This window comes from Poecile atricapillus, chromosome 26 (genome assembly GCF_030490865.1).
Source record: "Poecile atricapillus isolate bPoeAtr1 chromosome 26, bPoeAtr1.hap1, whole genome shotgun sequence".
In the NCBI taxonomy this organism is placed as follows: domain Eukaryota; kingdom Metazoa; phylum Chordata; class Aves; order Passeriformes; family Paridae; genus Poecile; species Poecile atricapillus.
In genome coordinates, this window is record NC_081274.1 from 1553369 (window position 1) to 1571221 (window position 17853).

At 53.1% G+C, this 17853-nt stretch overlaps 2 protein-coding genes across 2 annotated transcripts in view; one reads left to right on the forward strand and one right to left on the reverse strand.

The window, feature by feature from the left end:
* Positions 1 to 3666, forward strand: part of LOC131588439 (uncharacterized) — a 23175-nt gene extending 19509 nt beyond the window's left edge. Inside the window, 3 exon segments of the mRNA XM_058857312.1 lie at positions 2795 to 2813; positions 2816 to 3416; positions 3418 to 3666. Of these exon segments, the coding sequence (XP_058713295.1) occupies positions 2795 to 2813; positions 2816 to 3416; positions 3418 to 3589 (792 nt within the window). The 3' untranslated portion in view covers positions 3590 to 3666.
* Positions 3667 to 8905: 5239 nt separating this feature from the next.
* Positions 8906 to 17210, reverse strand: LOC131588440 (serine/threonine-protein kinase PAK 3-like). Its single transcript, XM_058857313.1, has 12 exons — positions 17207 to 17210; positions 16476 to 16589; positions 15982 to 16019; positions 15014 to 15578; positions 14742 to 14805; positions 13853 to 13901; positions 12732 to 12841; positions 11847 to 11964; positions 11355 to 11454; positions 10739 to 10935; positions 9695 to 9832; positions 8906 to 9242 (listed from the first exon to the last, which is right to left on the reverse strand). The coding sequence occupies exons 1-12, from the start codon at positions 17208 to 17210 to the stop codon at positions 9153 to 9155; spliced, it is 1587 nt and encodes a 528-aa protein (XP_058713296.1). The 3' UTR covers positions 8906 to 9152.
* Positions 17211 to 17853: the final 643 nt, after the last annotated feature.

The following is a 17853-nucleotide window of genomic DNA, read 5'->3' on the forward strand; positions in this document are numbered from 1 at the left end:
TAACCCATGGTCTGTGAGGGAAGCACAAAACCGTGTCCCATTCCCATCCTTTCCACGTTTGGACAAGTACATGAGCTGCTTTGCTGTTTCCTTTGTTATCTGTTTTACTACTTTTCCATTGCCATCTATCTGCCAAGAGTAGTTTGAGTTACTTCACTTTTCACAAACTCTGCCTCGATTTTCTGCTAAAAGATAATGTGATCCCATCTCATGGTGAAATGTTGTGTTCCTCATGTGGGTGGATTGGTTGGGAGGAAGGTCAGGAGCTGGAGCTGTCTGGTTGGTTATTATTTCAATGACATCCTGTTATCTAATTATGCTGTTGAAATGATAAACTGATTCTTTGGTACCTGATATGAATTCATCAGGGTTCCCAGGGTCTGGTCCATGGTGTTGCAGATTTGTTCTGGTGATCGTTCGTCTTTTCCCCATTTTTGGGTGCTCCCTCCTGATATGCGAAATAAAAAGAGCTCTATAACTCGCAGAGTAGTTATAAGAGTAGGTATGAATTTATTCAGCACTGAGATGCATGGGGGATATCTCCTCCGAAAAGCACGCACACCTTTTTGATTTGGTTTTCTCTTTTTATCTTTTACAGACTAGGTTTACAAGATACACCTAAAACATATTCTTTTTGTAACTCTGCTTGTCCTCACTTCATATTACAATTAACTCCATGCCTCTTTCATTCCTCTGGCCACCTTTTTGGAACTTTAAATCTGTTCTTTCCGGCTTAGGGTCTGAAGAATCTCCTTTATCTTGTGGTGCCTTTGTCTTTGCACCTTGTTTGTGTATTCTGGCTCCTTATCTTACCTTGCAGTCTGACTCTTTTCTTGTTCTTGTGGATCAGACTGTCAGGGTATGGTTTTTGTCAAACCCCCCTTTTAGTCAAGCATTTCTTTGTGTTTATTTCCTACTTTTTAATTTCTGTTTCACTCAGCCAGGGCTGCATCAATTGCCAGCTTTTCTCTCATTAAATCATCACATACTTGGATTCCCAACTGTCAGGAAAATTAATCCACAAACACTAGAGGTTTATGTCCAAAAAGGAGACAGAGGAGTCCTTTTTCTTTATTCGAATAAAGGGAGAGGCCATGGGGCATTCCCTGGGGTCTCTCAAATTTTTGGAGGGCGCAGCCTCCTTTTTATCCTAATTCCCGGCCGCTTGTCCCTTCTCTCTTTCCCCATAGGCTGAGGTACTTGAGAGGTACAGGCTTCCCGGAACGCCTGATACCGGCGGTGATACCTTTCTCCCCCCCCCCCTCCATGCATAATCCCTTCTTAACTTTTATGGAATTCATAGTGTTCTGTTAGTGCCCCTTTGATCTTCTACTGGAATCCATCCCATTGTTTCTGTCGTCTCTCACTGATAGTACATCTTATCAACTGACCCACAGCTTGTTTGTAAAGACAAACCCATCATTCCTCTCAGTTTGAAGGGGGAAAGGATATTTGGAGCTCACTCGAAGTATTCTTGGGGACCCTGTTTCTTTTTCTGGGCCCGGCCCGGGCAGAGCGATGTTTGGATCTTGCAGGACTCCAAAGCTGACCTGAGATGCCCGGTTCCGGCAGGGGGAGGGGAGCAGCAAAAAGGGGGGAGCCCCGGGAGTCCCGGAGCCTGAAATGGGGGCCTGGAGAGGGGGGACCCCGAGAGCCGGGAGGGAGGGAGGGGAGCCTGGAGAAGGGGCAGCCCGGAGAAGGGATGAGCCTGCACAGGGGGAAGCCCTGGGACACCAAAGTGGGGACCCCAGGGAAGGGGAACCTCAGGGAGGGATTTTTTCCTATGATGTTTTGATGTTTTCTGATGTTTTGGAGGTTTTCATGGACACAAGATACCTGATGACTTCTAGAGATGGACTTGGGCAGGAGGAACCCTGAATCCTAGGTGGTCACCCCTTGTTTTTCTCCCCAAACCAGACTTCTCATTCCAAGCATTAGACGAATTGAGGAGGAGGAGAAGGCAGAGGAGGAAGATGCTCTGGGACCCCCAGGCAGGTGAGGTGGAAGTCACTGCCCCTTTCGCCCTCTCTTCTGCTCCATCTCCCAGCCCAGGATGGCCCCCGACTGAAGGACAACCCTGCTGCAGATGCCTTCCTGCCAGGGACAGACTGGGCAGAGCTCCTTCCCCTTCCCTGTGGCTTGGAGACAAATCCCATCCCCTCCTTTTCCTTCCTTCCTTCCTTCCTTCCTTCCTTCCTTCCTTCCTTCCTTCCTTCCTTCCTTCCTTCCTTCCTTCCTTCCTTCCTTCCTTCCTTCCTTCCTTCCTTCCTTCCTTCCTTCCTTCCTTCCTTCCTTCCTTCCTTCCTTCCTTCCTTCCTTCCTTCCTTCCTTCCTTCCTTCCTTCCTTCCTTCCTTCCTTCCTTCCTTCCTTCCTTCCTTCCTTCCTTCCTTCCTCCCTTCCTCCCTCCCTCCCTCCCTCCTCCCTCCCTCCCTCCCTCCCTCCCTCCCTCCCTCCCTCCCTCCCTCCCTCCCTCCCTCCCTCCCTCCCTCCCTCCCTCCCTCCTTCCCTCCTCCCTCCTTCCTCCTTCCCTCCTTCCTCCCTCCTTCCCTCCTTCCTTCCCTCCTTCCTTCCCTCCTTCCCTCCCCTTGTTCCTTCCTCTTCTTGTTTCTCTTCCTTCTTGATCCCTTTCTTTTTCCCTTTTTTCTTACTGTCCCTTCCTCTCCTTCATCCTTCTCTACCTCCTTCTTCTCCTTGTTCTTCCCTTCTTCCTTCCTCACTCCTTCCTCCCCTTGTCCTTCCTCCCCAGGCACTGAGCTGCAGAGGGAGACCAGGGAGGACAAATCCCCGCAGCAGAACCTCGTGGACGAGGCCGTTTGAGCAGCTCCAAGGGGGAGGAATCCAATGGGGAGGAAATGCCAAAGGGATCCCCCACAGGGAGGGGCTCCAAACCCATCCCAGGGTGCTCTGAGGAGAAAAGACCCCCCCTGTGCTTCATCCAGAGATCCAACCTGGTGGTCCATGAGCAGCTTCACGCCGGGGAGAAGCCCTACAGGTGCTTGGAATGTGGGAAGAGCTTCAGCCACACCTCCCACCTCTTCATCCACCACCAAGTACACACAGGGCAATGGCCCTACCAGTGCTTGGAATGTGGCAAGAGCTTCAACTGCACCTCCCATCTCATCCCCCACATGCGGCAGCACACAGGGGAACGGCCCTACGAGTGTGGGGAATGTGGGAAGAGCTTCAGCCTGAGCTCTGTCCTGGTCCAGCACCAGAAGCTCCACTCTGGGGAACGGCCCTACAAGTGCTTCAGGTGTGGCAAGAGCTTCTGCCAGAAATCCAGCCTGATCAGCCACCAGAAGAGCCACAGTGAGGAACGGCCCTACGAGTGTCCTGAGTGTGGGAAAGGATTTCAGACCAGGTCAAATCTCCTGAGGCATCAAAAAACACACACGGAGGAGAGGCCCTTGTGCTGCTGACTGCAGGAAGGGCTTCAAAGACAACTCCCACCTCACCGTCCACCAGCGCATCCACACTGGGGAGAGGCCCTACGAGTGTCCCCAGTTTGGGAAGAGCTTCTCCACCACATCTAACTTGACCCAGCACCAACCAGCAGTAAGGGTGGACTCACTGATTGCACAATTTTGATTTCCTATTGCCCAAGGGTGTCTTCCACAGCCAAATGGTGATGAAGTGGGGCAAAGATCAAGGTTTTGGAGACAGTGGGGTGGAACGCCTCCAAAAAATCTTCTTTCCTCCCACTCAATCACAGGGATTGCTCAGCCAGCAGAAAGAAATCCTTTTGTTTTGGCCTTGATTTGCTTATCATTTCTTTCCTTTAAAATATCTAATTTTGTGGTAGAAATAAAGACATTGAATCAAGACACGGGTGAGAATATTGTGGACATGGAGAGTGACATGGTGACACATGGACATGGATGTGGCCTTTCATGAGGACATGGGGGGACACGGGCATAGATGGAGATGTGGGGGACAATGCCAGGGATGGAAACATGGTGGGGACACAGCCATAGGTGAGGACATGGTGGGCCATGGCCAGTGACATGTGGGGACATGGCTGTGGCCGCTGTCATGGGGGGAACTTGCAGGGGCTGTGGGGATGCTGGGTTTGAGGGAGTTGAGGGTTCCTGGCAGGGACTTGGGGCTTGCTGAGGGCTTTGGGGAGCCCAGGCCGAGCGGCTGCGGCTGCGCTGGGAGCCCCTGGCAGAGGTTCTGGGGCAGCTGCTCAAGGACCCCCTGGCCTGGAGCTCCAGCCGGGCATTGGGCTCCTGGAAGGGAATGAAGGTCCTTGTGCCCAGGAGGGAAATCCCAGCACCCCCAGGGTATGGGGGACAGCTGAGAGGCCACAGCAGACAGCACTGTCTTCCTCTGTGGGGCCCAAAGAACCGGCCAGCTCAGAGATTTTGGCTCTCCCCTGGAGAGCTTCTCCCTAGGTGAGACACTTTGCTCCCATGAATAGAAAAAGTGTCACTCCCAGAGGCCTTTGAGTTGAACATGTTAATTTGTTACACCCCATTGGTTTTCCTCCCTATCAATCCACCCCGATACATGTATCCCAGTTTCCCCCGCCCCTCTCCTCTATAAATACCCTGGTTTTTCCCCAGTTCAGGCAGCTGCTGTCACTGGCTCCCTTCACTGAGGGCCCTGCTATAATAAAGGCTGGTTCTCCATGGAATGCCATACAGCTCTCTAGTCTCTCTCTCCGTGTCGCCTGCACGCTGCCGCTGAGCTGAGATCACTCGCCGGGCAGAGGACGTGCCTGTTCCCCTGGACAGTCCTTTTCAGGACGGCTTCTTCAGGGTAGTCACGGAACCCCTGCCATCGACACTGCTGCGGCGCTCCTCCAGAACTGCACCTCAAAAATTCCCAAACTCTGGGATTCTGCCCAGGAAACGGCTGCCAGAAGCTGCCAGAATTGAGTGAAAGGGGGGATGGGAGCCCCAGATTGAGCAGGAGGGACCTGGAACACCCAAAACCAAGCAGAGGGGTGGGGTGGTGGATTGAGTGGCAGTGAGGCAGGGGTGGAAGTGCAGAGGACAAAGGGGCGCATGGGAGCTCCATATTGGGTTTGGATGAGTCTCGCTCCTCCTTCTTCTTCATCCTGCCTCCTTCTCCTCTCCAGCCCTTCTCCCGCTACTTCCTCTGCCCTCCTCCTCCTCCTCCTCCATCTCTTCTGCTCCCCTGACCCCAGCGCCCAGCCTTGGATCCCCATTTTTCCAATTCCTTCGCATCCCACGGGAGGAGCTGGGATGGAACCAGGGCAGATCGAGCTGGGGCAGTGCTGGGCTCTTGGCATGGTTTGGGCACCACCCATGCACCCCCTCCCCAAATTTCCCTGGTGGCTTCAGGGGTCCCAGTGCTTTTTAGGGTTTGCTGGGTGCCATGCTGGAGTTTGGTGTCTCCCAAGGAGTCCCCAGAACAGGATGACACATGGGGAGGACACACGGGGGTCCTGATCCATCACGGGGCAGGGTCTGTCCCTGCCACAGCCCCCCACAGGGTCTCCCTGAGTCCCTCCCCACTGCCCCCCATAAACGGGACAGGGGTGAACTGGGAAGCTTTACTGGGAACACTGGGAGCAGCCGGGTGAGGGCAGAGTGACAGCGGGGCTGGGGGGACACACGACCCCTCCAGAATCACTGCAGGGATGGAGCGGGGGCTCCTGGCCAGGCAGGAGGCCACAGGGAGGGGCTGCGACTACCAGCAGCTCAGGAGCTCTGTGGGCAGAAAAAAGGGGGTGACATCAGGCTGGGGGCCCTGGGGGAGCACACACATTCCAGGAGAGGGAGGATATGACCCCCAGGACCCCCCTCACCTTCTTGCACAGGTAGAAACTGAGCCCCCGATCCCCATCAGCATCTTGCTGTGGGCGGCGTCCGGTGGCATCCCTGGGGGGTCTGCAGGGGTCAGGATCCCCCCTAAAACCTCACACGGACACTCCAAGCCCTTCCAAGCACTCTCCCAGTTTCTCCAAGCCCACCCAAGACCCCCAAACCCTCTCCCAGTCCCTTCCCAGCCCCACCAGGACTCATCAAGACTCCTCCCAGTCTCTTCCCAGCACAATGAACCACATCCCAACCCCTGCTTTCCAATCCCCAATCTCCTTCCAGCCCCTCCAGTCTCACTCAAATCCCTCCCAGTGACACCCAGCACGCCCAAACTCCCTCCCAGTGTCCACCAGGACCCCCAGAACCCCATCCCACCCTCCCCAACAACCTTTAATCCCCTTCTTAGCCATTCTAAGCACCTCAATCCCTTCCCCAGTTTAAACCAGTCTATCTCAAACTCCCTCCCAGTTACTCCCAGTGTCGCTCTATTGGGAACAGCAAGAACGACACAGGCTCTCTTGTGAGTTGAACAGGAGAGCTCTTAAGGTTTATTACCTAAGATCTTCTTTTATAGACCGCTACGTGAAAGTATAGAAAAGTAAAACTCTTACTGGTCAGTGAACTAACACATCACCATCATTGGTCAGTGGGGTACACCACCCCTCGACCTTCTCTTGCAAGAAAACAAGAAACTGACAAACAGCACCTGCAGGGCTGTTCTCTGTCTCTGAGGATTGTTTTAATTCCTCCTTATGATTTCCCAGGCCACTTTCTCAGGCGAGACCGAGAAAGTTATGCGGCCTGCTATTCCACAGGCACTGTGCTCCCTACTTTTGCTCATAGTTAACATCCATACTCCCAGCACACCCCAATCCTCCTCCCAGCCCCTCCAGTGCCTCCCCCGCTGCCCCCGGCGCTGTGGGGGCCGGGCCGTGCCCCAGTGCCGGCTCAGGGGGTGCTCCAGGCTGACGTGCTCCACCTGGCAGCTGGAGCTGAGCCCGCATTGCCGGGGCCGGTTTCCAGCAGCACCAGGAGCTGCTGGCTCCAGCTCAAGGGCACCAGCGAGATGGACATGCTGGAGGGCACTGGGAGAGAGTGGGGACACTGGGATCAGCTGGGTGTGACACAGTGCCCGACCCGGTTAACTCTTCATCCGCTCCACGCCGGGAGTGGGACACACCTCGGGAGCAGGATGACTCGAGGTGTGGCTTAGAGCAATGCTCTACAGCAATTAACAGCTGTCAGACACAGTGTGGAGGCAAGAATGGGGGGAAGGTATTTTATATTGGGTTTGAGGGAAAGTTTTAACCGCCCAAGGGTCCAGGGACAAAAGACACAGAATACAAGCGTACAGCAATTTATATATGGGGAGGGTCCAGGGGTGGATACAAAACTTCAACCAGTGAGGGATATCCTGGGGAGGGGAATAGGACACATGGACCAATGGGGTGCTGTGGATTAGGGGATTTCCAAAGGGGACGTCCAAGCAGGGGGTTGGCATAAGGCAGGATTGACAGGGAACATTCGGGAACAAGGGGCAGGGTGGACAAGATTGATAGGGAAGGTGCTGGAAAAAGGGGTTGGGATACAATGATGGGCAGGGCAGGGGAGGAGATAACTTTGGGTTAAACCAACAAAGCAGGGGGGTAACAGAACAAACCAATTATACAAACAGCTTCAAACTTTAAATTAAACAAAAACACAGCACAACATCTCCCCTTTTCTGTTTAAAAGGCAGAGCTGTGGTTTTGGGGGATCCATTCTCATTTTGGATACACGTCTCCCCAGCAGGGCTGGTCACTTGGCACTTCTCCCTGATTGACCTCTGCAGTGGGAGAGCCCTGGGAGGGCTCGCTGAGCCTTGTCCAGCGGGGCCTGCGGGGCCAGGCCGGTCCCTGGCTGGGCTGCAGGGGGGTCCCAGGGTGTGAGGATGGAGGGTTTGGGAGGGTTCCAGTCCTGGATACAGGGGTGCACGGGGGTCCTGCTGCAGCGGAATGGGAGTTCAGGGGGGTCCCTTCCTCTGTTCTGGAATTCAAGGGGTCCCAGTGCCTGAAAATGGAGGTTCAGTGGGGTCCCCGTGCCCAGAAATGGGGGTTCTGGGAGGTTTCCATTCCCGAGAATGGGGGTTCAGGGGGTTCCAGGTTCCAGATAAGGGGGTGCAGGGGTTTTTGGGGCTGGGGAAGGGGGTACCAGGGGGTCCCGGTGCCCCGAAATGAACATCCAAGGGGGTCTCTGTGCCCAGGAAGGGGGATTCGCCCAGAAATGGAAGTGCAGGGGTTCCCCATTCCCAGTGTAATAAATGGAATTGATTCGTGCTAACTAAATTGTAACTGTTATTAAAGTTATTATTAGAAACGATCAAGAATCAGTGTTACAAAGCAGATGTTACACGTCAAAATTAAGGTACAGGATGTAGTTTAGAAAATAAATGGTCAGTAAAATCAGAAAAAGGAGGAAACTTACAGGAAACATTAATGAATATGTAATAGCATACAGTATATAAGTTTACCTTGAAGTGCTTTGTTCTGTACATGAGGTGAGGTGAGAAGCACCCCCGTCCCCCGGTTGGTTTTGCTTATGCCTTAACCATTTCTAACCACTGGCCAATTATATTCATATATATATATATATATATATATAAATATGTATCTGAATATATCTACTAAATTGTATCTCTTTTTTACTAAATTGTATTCTTTTAATAGATTGTATTCTTTTATTATTTTGTATCCAATTTATTAAACTATATTATCAATTAATTACATTTGATAGTCTGGAAATTTGAAAGTCATTTATAACACTACTATCTCAAAAGCAGTTAAAAGTGATTACAAACTGTGCTATATCAAAATAGTTGTGATTATAATAATTTGGAAAAGCCAGCACATAATAGCAAAGGGCAACAACAACATAGTTATTTATCACAAACACAGGGCAGGTTTTTCCCTTGCATGGAGCACTTGGGCCTTCCCCGGGCCCCTTCTGCCCTCCCGCAGAACCAGAGGCATTTTCCAGCGCACACAGTTTGTAAGCAAGAGGCGGCTGCAGCCCAGAAGGCTCCAAGCGCCTCCTTCCAGGCTGACTCTGCAGATGCCGAGGCTGCTCTGGGCTCTGCCAGGCTCTGCTGGGGCTCAGCTCTGGGCGAGGCTGGGCCCGCTCTCCCCTCGCAGTGCTCCGGGCAGCTGAGTCACAGCGGGAGAAGGACAGGACACCTCAAGGGACTTGAGCTTTAACAGAGATTTTATTCAAATAACTGCCATAACAAACAGGCTGTCCTAACTACCCTAACTAACTCACAGTGTTAACTACCATAACTAACTACTTTTCCTAACTACTATAACGAAAAGCTGGCCTCCTGTGCTTCATGTCCTCCTCTGCTCCCTCAGTTGCTTTGCTGCAGTGATCAGAGGGGTCAGGCTGGAGAGAGGCTTGGCTGATGACAAAAATGGGTGCTGCCCAAGGGATAAAAAAGAAAGAAATGAACTGTTACTTTCCAGACTCAAGTTCCTCACAGGCTCTGTTGCAACAGGACAAAGGGGAATGGTTTGAAAGTCAAGAGAGGGAAGCAGGCTCAGATTAGATCTAAAGAAGAATTGTTGTAGCAGGAGAGTGGGGAAACACTGACAGAGGGAGCCCAGAGATGTGGGAGGTGCCTCCTCCCTGGAAACATCCAGGCTCAGGTCAGGCAGGGCTCTGAGCCACCTGATGTGCTTGAAGATGTCCCCGCTCGTGGCGGGGCACCAGGTCCAGATGAGCTCGACAGGAGCCTGCCAAGCCAAAGCAGGCGAGGATTCTGCTTGCTTTGCGTGTGAAAAGCAGCAGGACTGGAGATGATGGGAGGGGGGCCCCACAAGAAAAGCCCTCCCTGGCGCTGCCGTTTCCCCCGCAGCCGCTTGGCATTCACCTGCAGCAGCTCCTGGGCAGAGTAGCGCCGCTCCTCGTCCGGCTCCAGGCTGCACTCGAGGAAGTCCCGCAGCAGAGCCGACAGGCGCCTGGGCTCCTGCAGCTGCGGGGTCCCGTTCTGCCGGATCAGAGCGCGAGCCTGCAGGAAAAGCAAACACAGCGCTCTGACAGCTTCCTCCACACCCACAAGTGCTCACATCCAGCCCGCTTGCTCTGCCCCAGCTCCCCGGGCACTTTCCTCCCTGGCAGAGATGCTGCTGCTCACAGCTCATTCTTCTGGGCCATCCAAAAAACCCAAACCTTGGTGCAGCCACAGCCATTGCAACATCCAAATGATCTTGCCTTCAGAGCCGATTGCATTGGCTGGCTTTGTCAGTAGGAACCTCCATCAGAAATAGCCCATTTTGCTTCTCCAAATATGGACACCAGTTTACAGGCCATTTTCAAGAGTCAGTGTGGTCTGCCTCTGTTATTTCAAAGGATTCTTACATCAAATGCATCTCTGCAGTGCCACTGACACTCAAGCAAAAGCATTCCTGATGCCCCATCCCAGAAACTGCCAGGCAAGGAACAGCAGGTTTGTGTGGCTGAAAGCTCAGGCTTGGTGACACAGAGAAAGTAGCTTGGACTAGGAAAGAAATATGTTAGACTGTGGGGATGTTAAACAATCACCTTCATGTTTTAGACAAGTTTCCCAGTTAGAAGAGCCAGGGGGGAGTTCATCTCACAAAACCTCTTTTAGAAACTCCTTCAGAAAACTTGTTGGGTTTGGGTGTGGGTGTTGGGGTTGGTTTGGGGTTTTCTACAAGACAACATTAGAGCTGATGCACTTGCTTCATGTATTTGGGTCATCCTCACAAGAGCTGCAAGAACTTAAATCCCAAAGCAAATTGTTGCTGGAGACTGCAGAATATTTGTCTGTGTTCAGGCTCAGGTGCTGTGGGAATTCCCTTCTCGATGTGCAGAAACCTCCAGCTGCTCCTCCCAGTGCAGGGTCACCCTGTGCTCACAGGCCTCTGCAAAGCCTGGAGAATTTGCCTCTTACCATGGCCCCCGTTTGCTGGAAGTAAGGAGGTTCTCCTTCCACCATCTCGATGGTCACAATGCCAAAGGACCAGATGTCCACCTTGGGGCCGTAAGGAGAACTGGTCACAACTTCTGGGGCCATCCAGTGAGCAGTGCCCACCATGGAGCTGCACTGGTCCTGCTCAGGGCTGAGCTGAGCGCAGAGGCCAAAATCAGCTGAGGACAGAAACAAGCACTGTCAAAGGCAGCTGCAATGAGGAAACCAAGCACAAAGATTCCCCACTCTCAGTCTGAGAATGCAGTGCTGAATCCAGCTAGAAAAGTCCTCAGGGCTGGAGGCAAGGAAAGATGGAACTGGACCCTTAAAGAAGCCCTCAGCTTTCATGCTTGGCTTTTACTGATTTCCTTTGAAGCTTTACATTGCAACTCCTGCCCCTCTGGGAGGGCCATACCCAGAGCAAAGGCACTCCTGACACCCTGCTCCTCTCCTGAGCTCTCTGCACGGGGCAGCCGCTCTCAGCTGGCAGCAGGGGCCGGGCAGTGCCACCAGCAGCACTTGTGGGGCTCTGGCCCTCACTGGGAAGCAGCCCCACAGCCGCACCCCGGGAGCGCCGTGCCTGGCCAGGAACACCCACCCAGCTTGACAGAGCCGTCCATTCCCAGAAGGATGTTGGAGCTCTTCAGATCTCTGTGGATCACCCGGATGGAATGGAGGAAATCCAGGCCCTGCAGACACTGAGAGACAACAAGAAACATGAGGGAAAAAACCAATAGCTGGAATATATCACACAAGAAAGGACAGTTTAGAATTCTGCCAGCAGCAGCTTTGATGTGACAGCCCAGGAGTGCAGTGCAGACAAGCTCCAGGCAAAAGGTTCAAGGCAAAGCTGAGAACAGTAAATCAGATCCAAAAAAGACAAAGAGCACCACAACAGCAGGAAAGAAGACAAGAACAGAGTAGAAATGCAGTGATATTTGCAGACCATTCACTTCAGAGGCTCTTTCCTTTCCAGCTCATAAAAACGACACAGAAACAAAGGCCTGAGCATGGAGCCACTCTGTTCTCACAGCCTCTTTGGAAGGACCATGGTGTCCCAGCCATGGGAAGCACAAGCAGGATCCCTCACCTCCTGACTGACAGCTGCCATCTCTCCTTCAGCCATGCGTGTCTGTCTGACAACGTCCTGCAAAGTTCCTCCATCCATGTATTCCATCACCAGCCAGAGATCTCCATCAACAAGGAAGCTGGAAGAGGAGAACAATGGCACCCTTGAGATGAATGTGCATTGCTCAATTCCCCCAGGGAAAGGCCTGGAGAGGAGTTTTGTTCCCAGGTCACTTGTCAATGAGGACAGAATCAGATGGAGAGACATTCCTGCCAGGCTGCACAGGCCTTGGAATCTGCACAGTCTAAAGGAGAAGGAGGCACCCGGGAGAAAGGAGAGGCCTTAGATGGCAAGCAGGTGAAAAATGCACTTTAGCAACAGCCCAGCTCAATGTGGAACCACAACACTTGCCCCCAGCTGCTTCAGCATCTGAACTCACCATTTCCACCATTCCCTCTGGAACAAGGCAACACAACTTCCAGAGTTATCCAGGGGAGGAGGCCATGCAGCACTTGGGGCAAAAGCAGTCAAATGCTTGGAAAACCTTGCACAAAGTCCCTTCAGAAATAGGCAAGGCCATTGAAAAATGGGCAAATGAGGCATTTCTGGAAGCCAGAACCTGGTCGTCCAGGCGCCTGCAGCAATGGGAAAGGGCTGGGAAGAAGCAACCAAGGAAAATAATTTCTATCAGGGTTTATCAGCACTTGCTGTAAAACACAGCAAATGGGGTCAACTTGAAGAAAAAGCCAAAGCAAAGCAACAAAAGCACATGGAAGGAGTGAAGTGCCAGGCTGTTGTTCTGGGAGATATGGCTGGGCCAGGCATTTTCAGAACAGGCTACAGACTGGGAATGCCAGGAAAGACGAACGCAGGGCCCATGCACAGGAGAAGACCTGAAGCACTCACCTGTCCAAAGAGTTGACAATGTTGGGGTTCTTCTTGTCCTTCAGGACCACGACCTCATTCACAGCTCGTTCCCTGTTCTGCCCTCTCAGACTCATTTTCTTGATGGCCACCTGAAGGGACATTGCAGACCTTGAACTGGAGGAGTCTGTGGCAGGAGGCCACAGCAAACACGGAGCGAGTCTTTTTGGAGCGACCGAGCCGGGCTGTGCCAAACTGCCTTGGGATGGGACACCAGAGCTCAGCAAGTGCCATTCCCACAGCCCATTGCTCTGCTCGCTGGGGGCTGTTACAGGACTCATGGCCAGAGACATTTGGCTCTGTAAGCTCTGCAGAAATGGTGCCTCAGCTGTCAGCCTCAAAGCTCTAACAACATTCTCTGCACCTACAGTCTTCTCAAATGGCCTCAGCACTCTCAGGATTATTATTCCAACACATTTTGCAAGCAGGAGGTAATTCTGTTTCTGTGCACACAGAGCAAAACAGCTGGGAACCCTTTTGCAATTCTATGGCATTTGGCCATGATTTCAAATGTCCCTGCTCTGTCTGGGATAGCACAACAAAGCAAACGTGCACATCCATTGCTCAGATAATCCCTGTCACAGCTGCCACTGACACCAGACCCAAACACAGCTGCAGGGTTTAGGAGAGAGCTTTGCTCTGGACATCCATCTTCTCATTTCTCTCCCTGTCTCTGTGGGGACAGCTGCAGTAGGACTAAAACCCCAAACTGAGCCCAAGCAGGATCTCTCCTTAATTAGGCCTTGAGGTATCCTGATGAAACTCAGGATGATAAAACTGCTAAATAGTGTTCCTGTCCGAGGCTGGGATGAAGGTAAATTTGGCCTCAGTCTCCAGCAGCTGATGCATTCACACTTTCAGACATGAAGACCAGGCCAGCGTGTCCTGCTCTGACAGACACCGCTGCCCTCCTTGCCTTCCTTTGGGCACTTCAGAAGGACCAAGTCTGTCCCAGCTGTGCTCTGCAGGCTGACACTGCTCTGCCTTCAGAGGAGCAGCCTGTGCAGGAAAGCTCTGCTGGGCCCCACAGCTCCAGCCACAGCTCCCAGCAGAGGGGAAAGGCCTCGAGAGCTGCCAGACGTGCTGGGCGTGTTGACACTGACCTCTCCTCCAGTGGCCCTGTCGAGTCCTTTGGAAACGGTTCCAAAAGCCCTGGAGACAAAACAGCAGAGAAGAAAGAAGCAGAGCTTTAGGCCCTGGCAGTGAAAGCCAGCCCAGACAGGAGATCTCTGCTGCCTGCAGCGTTCACAAAACACCCGAGTGCATCCACCCTTCAAACAACAGCACAGCAGCCACCAGCCCTCTGCCATGCAAGGTGTGCAAGAGAAAACTGAGGCCCAACACGAAGGAAAAGGGCTGGAGGAAATCCCAAATGTCCACACTGAATTCCTTCAGTTCAAAACCTGAGGTGGGGGGGTGGGTGTCTGAAGAACTGGAAAAGAATGTATTTCATCCTTTATATATTTCCTGCCTGAGACCTGCAGGATCCCCAAGGGCCCTGCCAGCAGGCAGGTGATGCATTTTCCCCTCGAGTGCAGCAGCTCTGTGTCTGTTACTGAATGTATGGGGTCTGCTACCTGTGCTGAAAAGAGCACTCATTAGTTCATCTCTGGTTTCTGTTTCTAAACCATTATGTTGATAATCCTGACTGATGGATATTTTTGGAAACAAAATATTTGAAAGAAATCGTCTTGAGAACTGTTTTCTGACAGTCACAGTCACCACATGGTGAGTTGCTCTTTTAGGCAATCCAATTCCAGGGACAGAAGATCTTCCAGGTCCCACTCCTTGCTGCAGACAGGACACTGTCAGCCTCAGGGGCCTTTGACGGTGCCTTCTGACCACAGTTATCAATTCTGATCAGCAGTGAGAGACAGCAGCATCGTACCCCAGTGTCTGAAGGGGTTTGGAGCTCTCCTGACTTCTCACAGGATCCTGCACCAGCAAAATACCTGGGCCCTGCTTGTGCAGAAGTAACTGCCTTGCACTTACCCTTGGCCAATCTGCTCCAGTTCCAGGTATTTCTCGGCAGGCTCCCCCACGCTCACGGTGTTCCCTGAAAGAAACCACGTGGAAGATGCTCCCTCTCAGATGAGAGCCAGAATGCAGCCCCACTCCCTGGGGCCAGGAGCCCCTTGCTCTCAGCTGGGGAAGGACAATAAATGACCCTGTGCCATTCAGCTGCAGAGCAACACTGGGTGCAGCTGATGCTGAGACACACACACAGCACCCTGCTCTGGCACACAGGAACAGAGCAGACGTACTCAGCTGCATCAGGCTCCACTCCCCGCTCCCCTCTGGCTGCAGGGCTGTGCTGCTGTCAGAATGTTCAGCCCAGGATCCTGCAGCACAGGGAGCTTCAGTGTCCTCTTCAGGAGCAGAGGGACGTTCTCCATCCTCTTCCCAAAGCAGTGCAGGCTCCTCGTCCTCTTCCCAAAATGCTGCATGTTCACCATCATCTTTCCAAGCCGCGGGATGTTCTCCGTCGACTTCCCATGCTGGAAGATGTTCTCCCTCCTCTTCCCAAGCCACAGGATGTCCTCTGTCCTCATCCCACACTGGGAGATTGCCGTCATCCTCGTCACTTGCCATGGGAGCTTGGCCATTCTCATCCCACTTCAGGGGACATCCACCGTCCTCATCCCACACTGGGAGATGTCCACTGTCCTTGTCACACACCGCGGGAGCCTCGTCGTTGTATTCCCAAACCGCGGGGTGTTCGCCCTCATCTCCCAGAACAGCGGGAAGTTCACTGCTCTCTTCCTCCTCTTTGGCCTCCTCTTTGCAAGCAGAGGGAGCCAGAGGAGGAGCTGATGCTGCTTTGGTGCCCTGTGGACAGACGGGAGCGTGAGGGACGGGAAGTTCTATCTCAGTTATCACCTTCTTTATCCTCAGCTACACATCCAGCTGCACTAAGCAGAAATAGGGTTCAGAGCTGTTCAAACTAACAATGGGCTCAAGTCGACATTGCCACTTATCGTTGGGAATTCCATATTCCACCATGGCTAAAGCCAGCAAGCAATCTTCTGCCTGCAAAGCCAGTCCTGCAGCTCTTCAAAAGCTCTTCAGCAGAAACAGAGAAAACTGCCAGGGATCTCTTTGCTGCTGCTGCTGCTGCAAAGACACTGACAGGAACTTTCCTTCAGCCTCCCAGGCTGGCACTCGGCTGCCACACGCCGAGCTCACAACTCGCTGCACAATTCTGAACACCAAAGCTTCCTTTCCTACTCACCGAAGGAGGAGCTGCTCGGGATCCACGCGTGAGGTGCCCTGCAACGGGAGAGGGAACGTGAACCAGATGTTGTTAGGAAAACACTGCCTGTGGTGGGAAATGAGCAAGGCAAGCCCGAGAGAGCATTTTGCTTTCACAGCATCCCTCCAGGAGCCACAGGCCCTTCACACAGCAAGCAAGAGAGCAGCACAAAAGACTGGGCTGTGTCAGCTCTTGGCTGGAGCAGCAAACGGAGGGAGTTCCAGGCTCTGCTGCCACAGACTCCCCGCTTGAGGGAACAGAACCCCCCCAGGCCTCATTGCAAATGCTGTGCACGCCCCGCTGGCTGCAGACACCCCCTTTTTCAGCTGCAGCTGCTGGCAGGAGCTCTCCCAAACCAACCTTGTCCTCATGGCAATTTGGTTACAGAGTCAACTGAGTTCCAGTGGAAGAACAGAAAGCACACAGCAAGCCCAAAGCCACAGATGCTGCACTGAGGGAAAACCTCAACTTACGTGCCAAGTGGGTTAAAAAATACCCCGAATAAGCCACAGAGAACAGAGTGCCAACTGCAGCAACCACTTGCTGCATCATTTTGGCTGCGCTGCACACGTCTGCAGACTGTACCCCTGCAAGCACAGAAGGACACCCGTCAGGGGCTGGGCTGGCTGCTGAGAATGCCTCGGGCAGGAGGATCCTCTGGCAACGAGCAGGCGCCCAGAGCCGCTCTGGACACTGAGGCCTCCGTGTCCCACAGCAACGGGAACACCACGGGGACGTGGCAACGTTCCTGTGACACCACAGCAGCCACTCACGCAAAAACCGCCTGGAAGCTTCTCCTGTGTCACAAAGGAGCACAAAGAATCCTCCCAGGGCACAGCCTATTGCCCAAAGGATCCAAGAGGAACTCTGAAAATGCAGCAAACAAGGACACCCCATAGGCCAGCCTGAGCACTGAGGAGGAACGAGGACAGGACCAAACCAAAGCAAACACGACCTGTAGTCACTGATACTGCTGAATAAAACCAGCAAGGCTTGTTCCATCTGGAATCTTTGTTCTAGTTCTAAAAACAAGCAAGATTCTCCACTCTAAATATACAGAAGGCAGGAACTGGGGAGGAGGTGGGATTAGGAAGGAGGAGGAGGAGGAGGAGGGAGAAAGGAAAAGGAGGTGCAGGAACAGGAATAGAAGGAGAAGCTGGAGGTTCCAGTGCCCCCTGTGTCCGCAGCACCCCCGGCCACGGGCCCATCGCCCCCACCTCATCCTGCAGGTGAGCAGGGAGGGGGAGCTGGTCCCAAATCTGTTGGGGGGTCCCTGAGAGGGTCTTTTTATTGAGTGTGTTTGGAACTCACAGATTGTGGAATTGAGCCCCGAATATTGTCTGGCGTCCCTGGGAAGGTTTTTTTCTCTTTGTGTGTAGGTTTGGATCTTGCAGGACCCCAAAGCTGAGCCCCTTGGGGGATCTTTGGGGTCCACGTGGCCATTGCCCAGTATTGGCTGGGGGAGGACATTGGTCCTGGGGACCCCCGGGAGCGCAGAGGAGAGGAACCCCAGGACCCCCAGAGTGGGGAGAGCAGAGAGGGGCGATCCCGGAGCTGGGGGACCCTGGCAGCTTGGAGAGGTGGGAGCCTGGAGAGGAGACACTCCTGGGATCCCTGGGATCTCAAAGCAGAGCATCAGGGGAGAAGGGACCCCATGGACCCCCAAAAGCCCCTGGATCATCGCTAAGGAGGACCCCAGAGGAGGGGGAACCCCTGGAGCCCTTTGATCCCCATCATCCCAGGGAAGGGAAACCTCTGGAAGACCAAATAGGAAAGACGAGAGATGGGAAAATCCTGGGAGACTTTTTTGGGGCTTCATCTTGATATTTTGGAGATTATAATGGACACAAG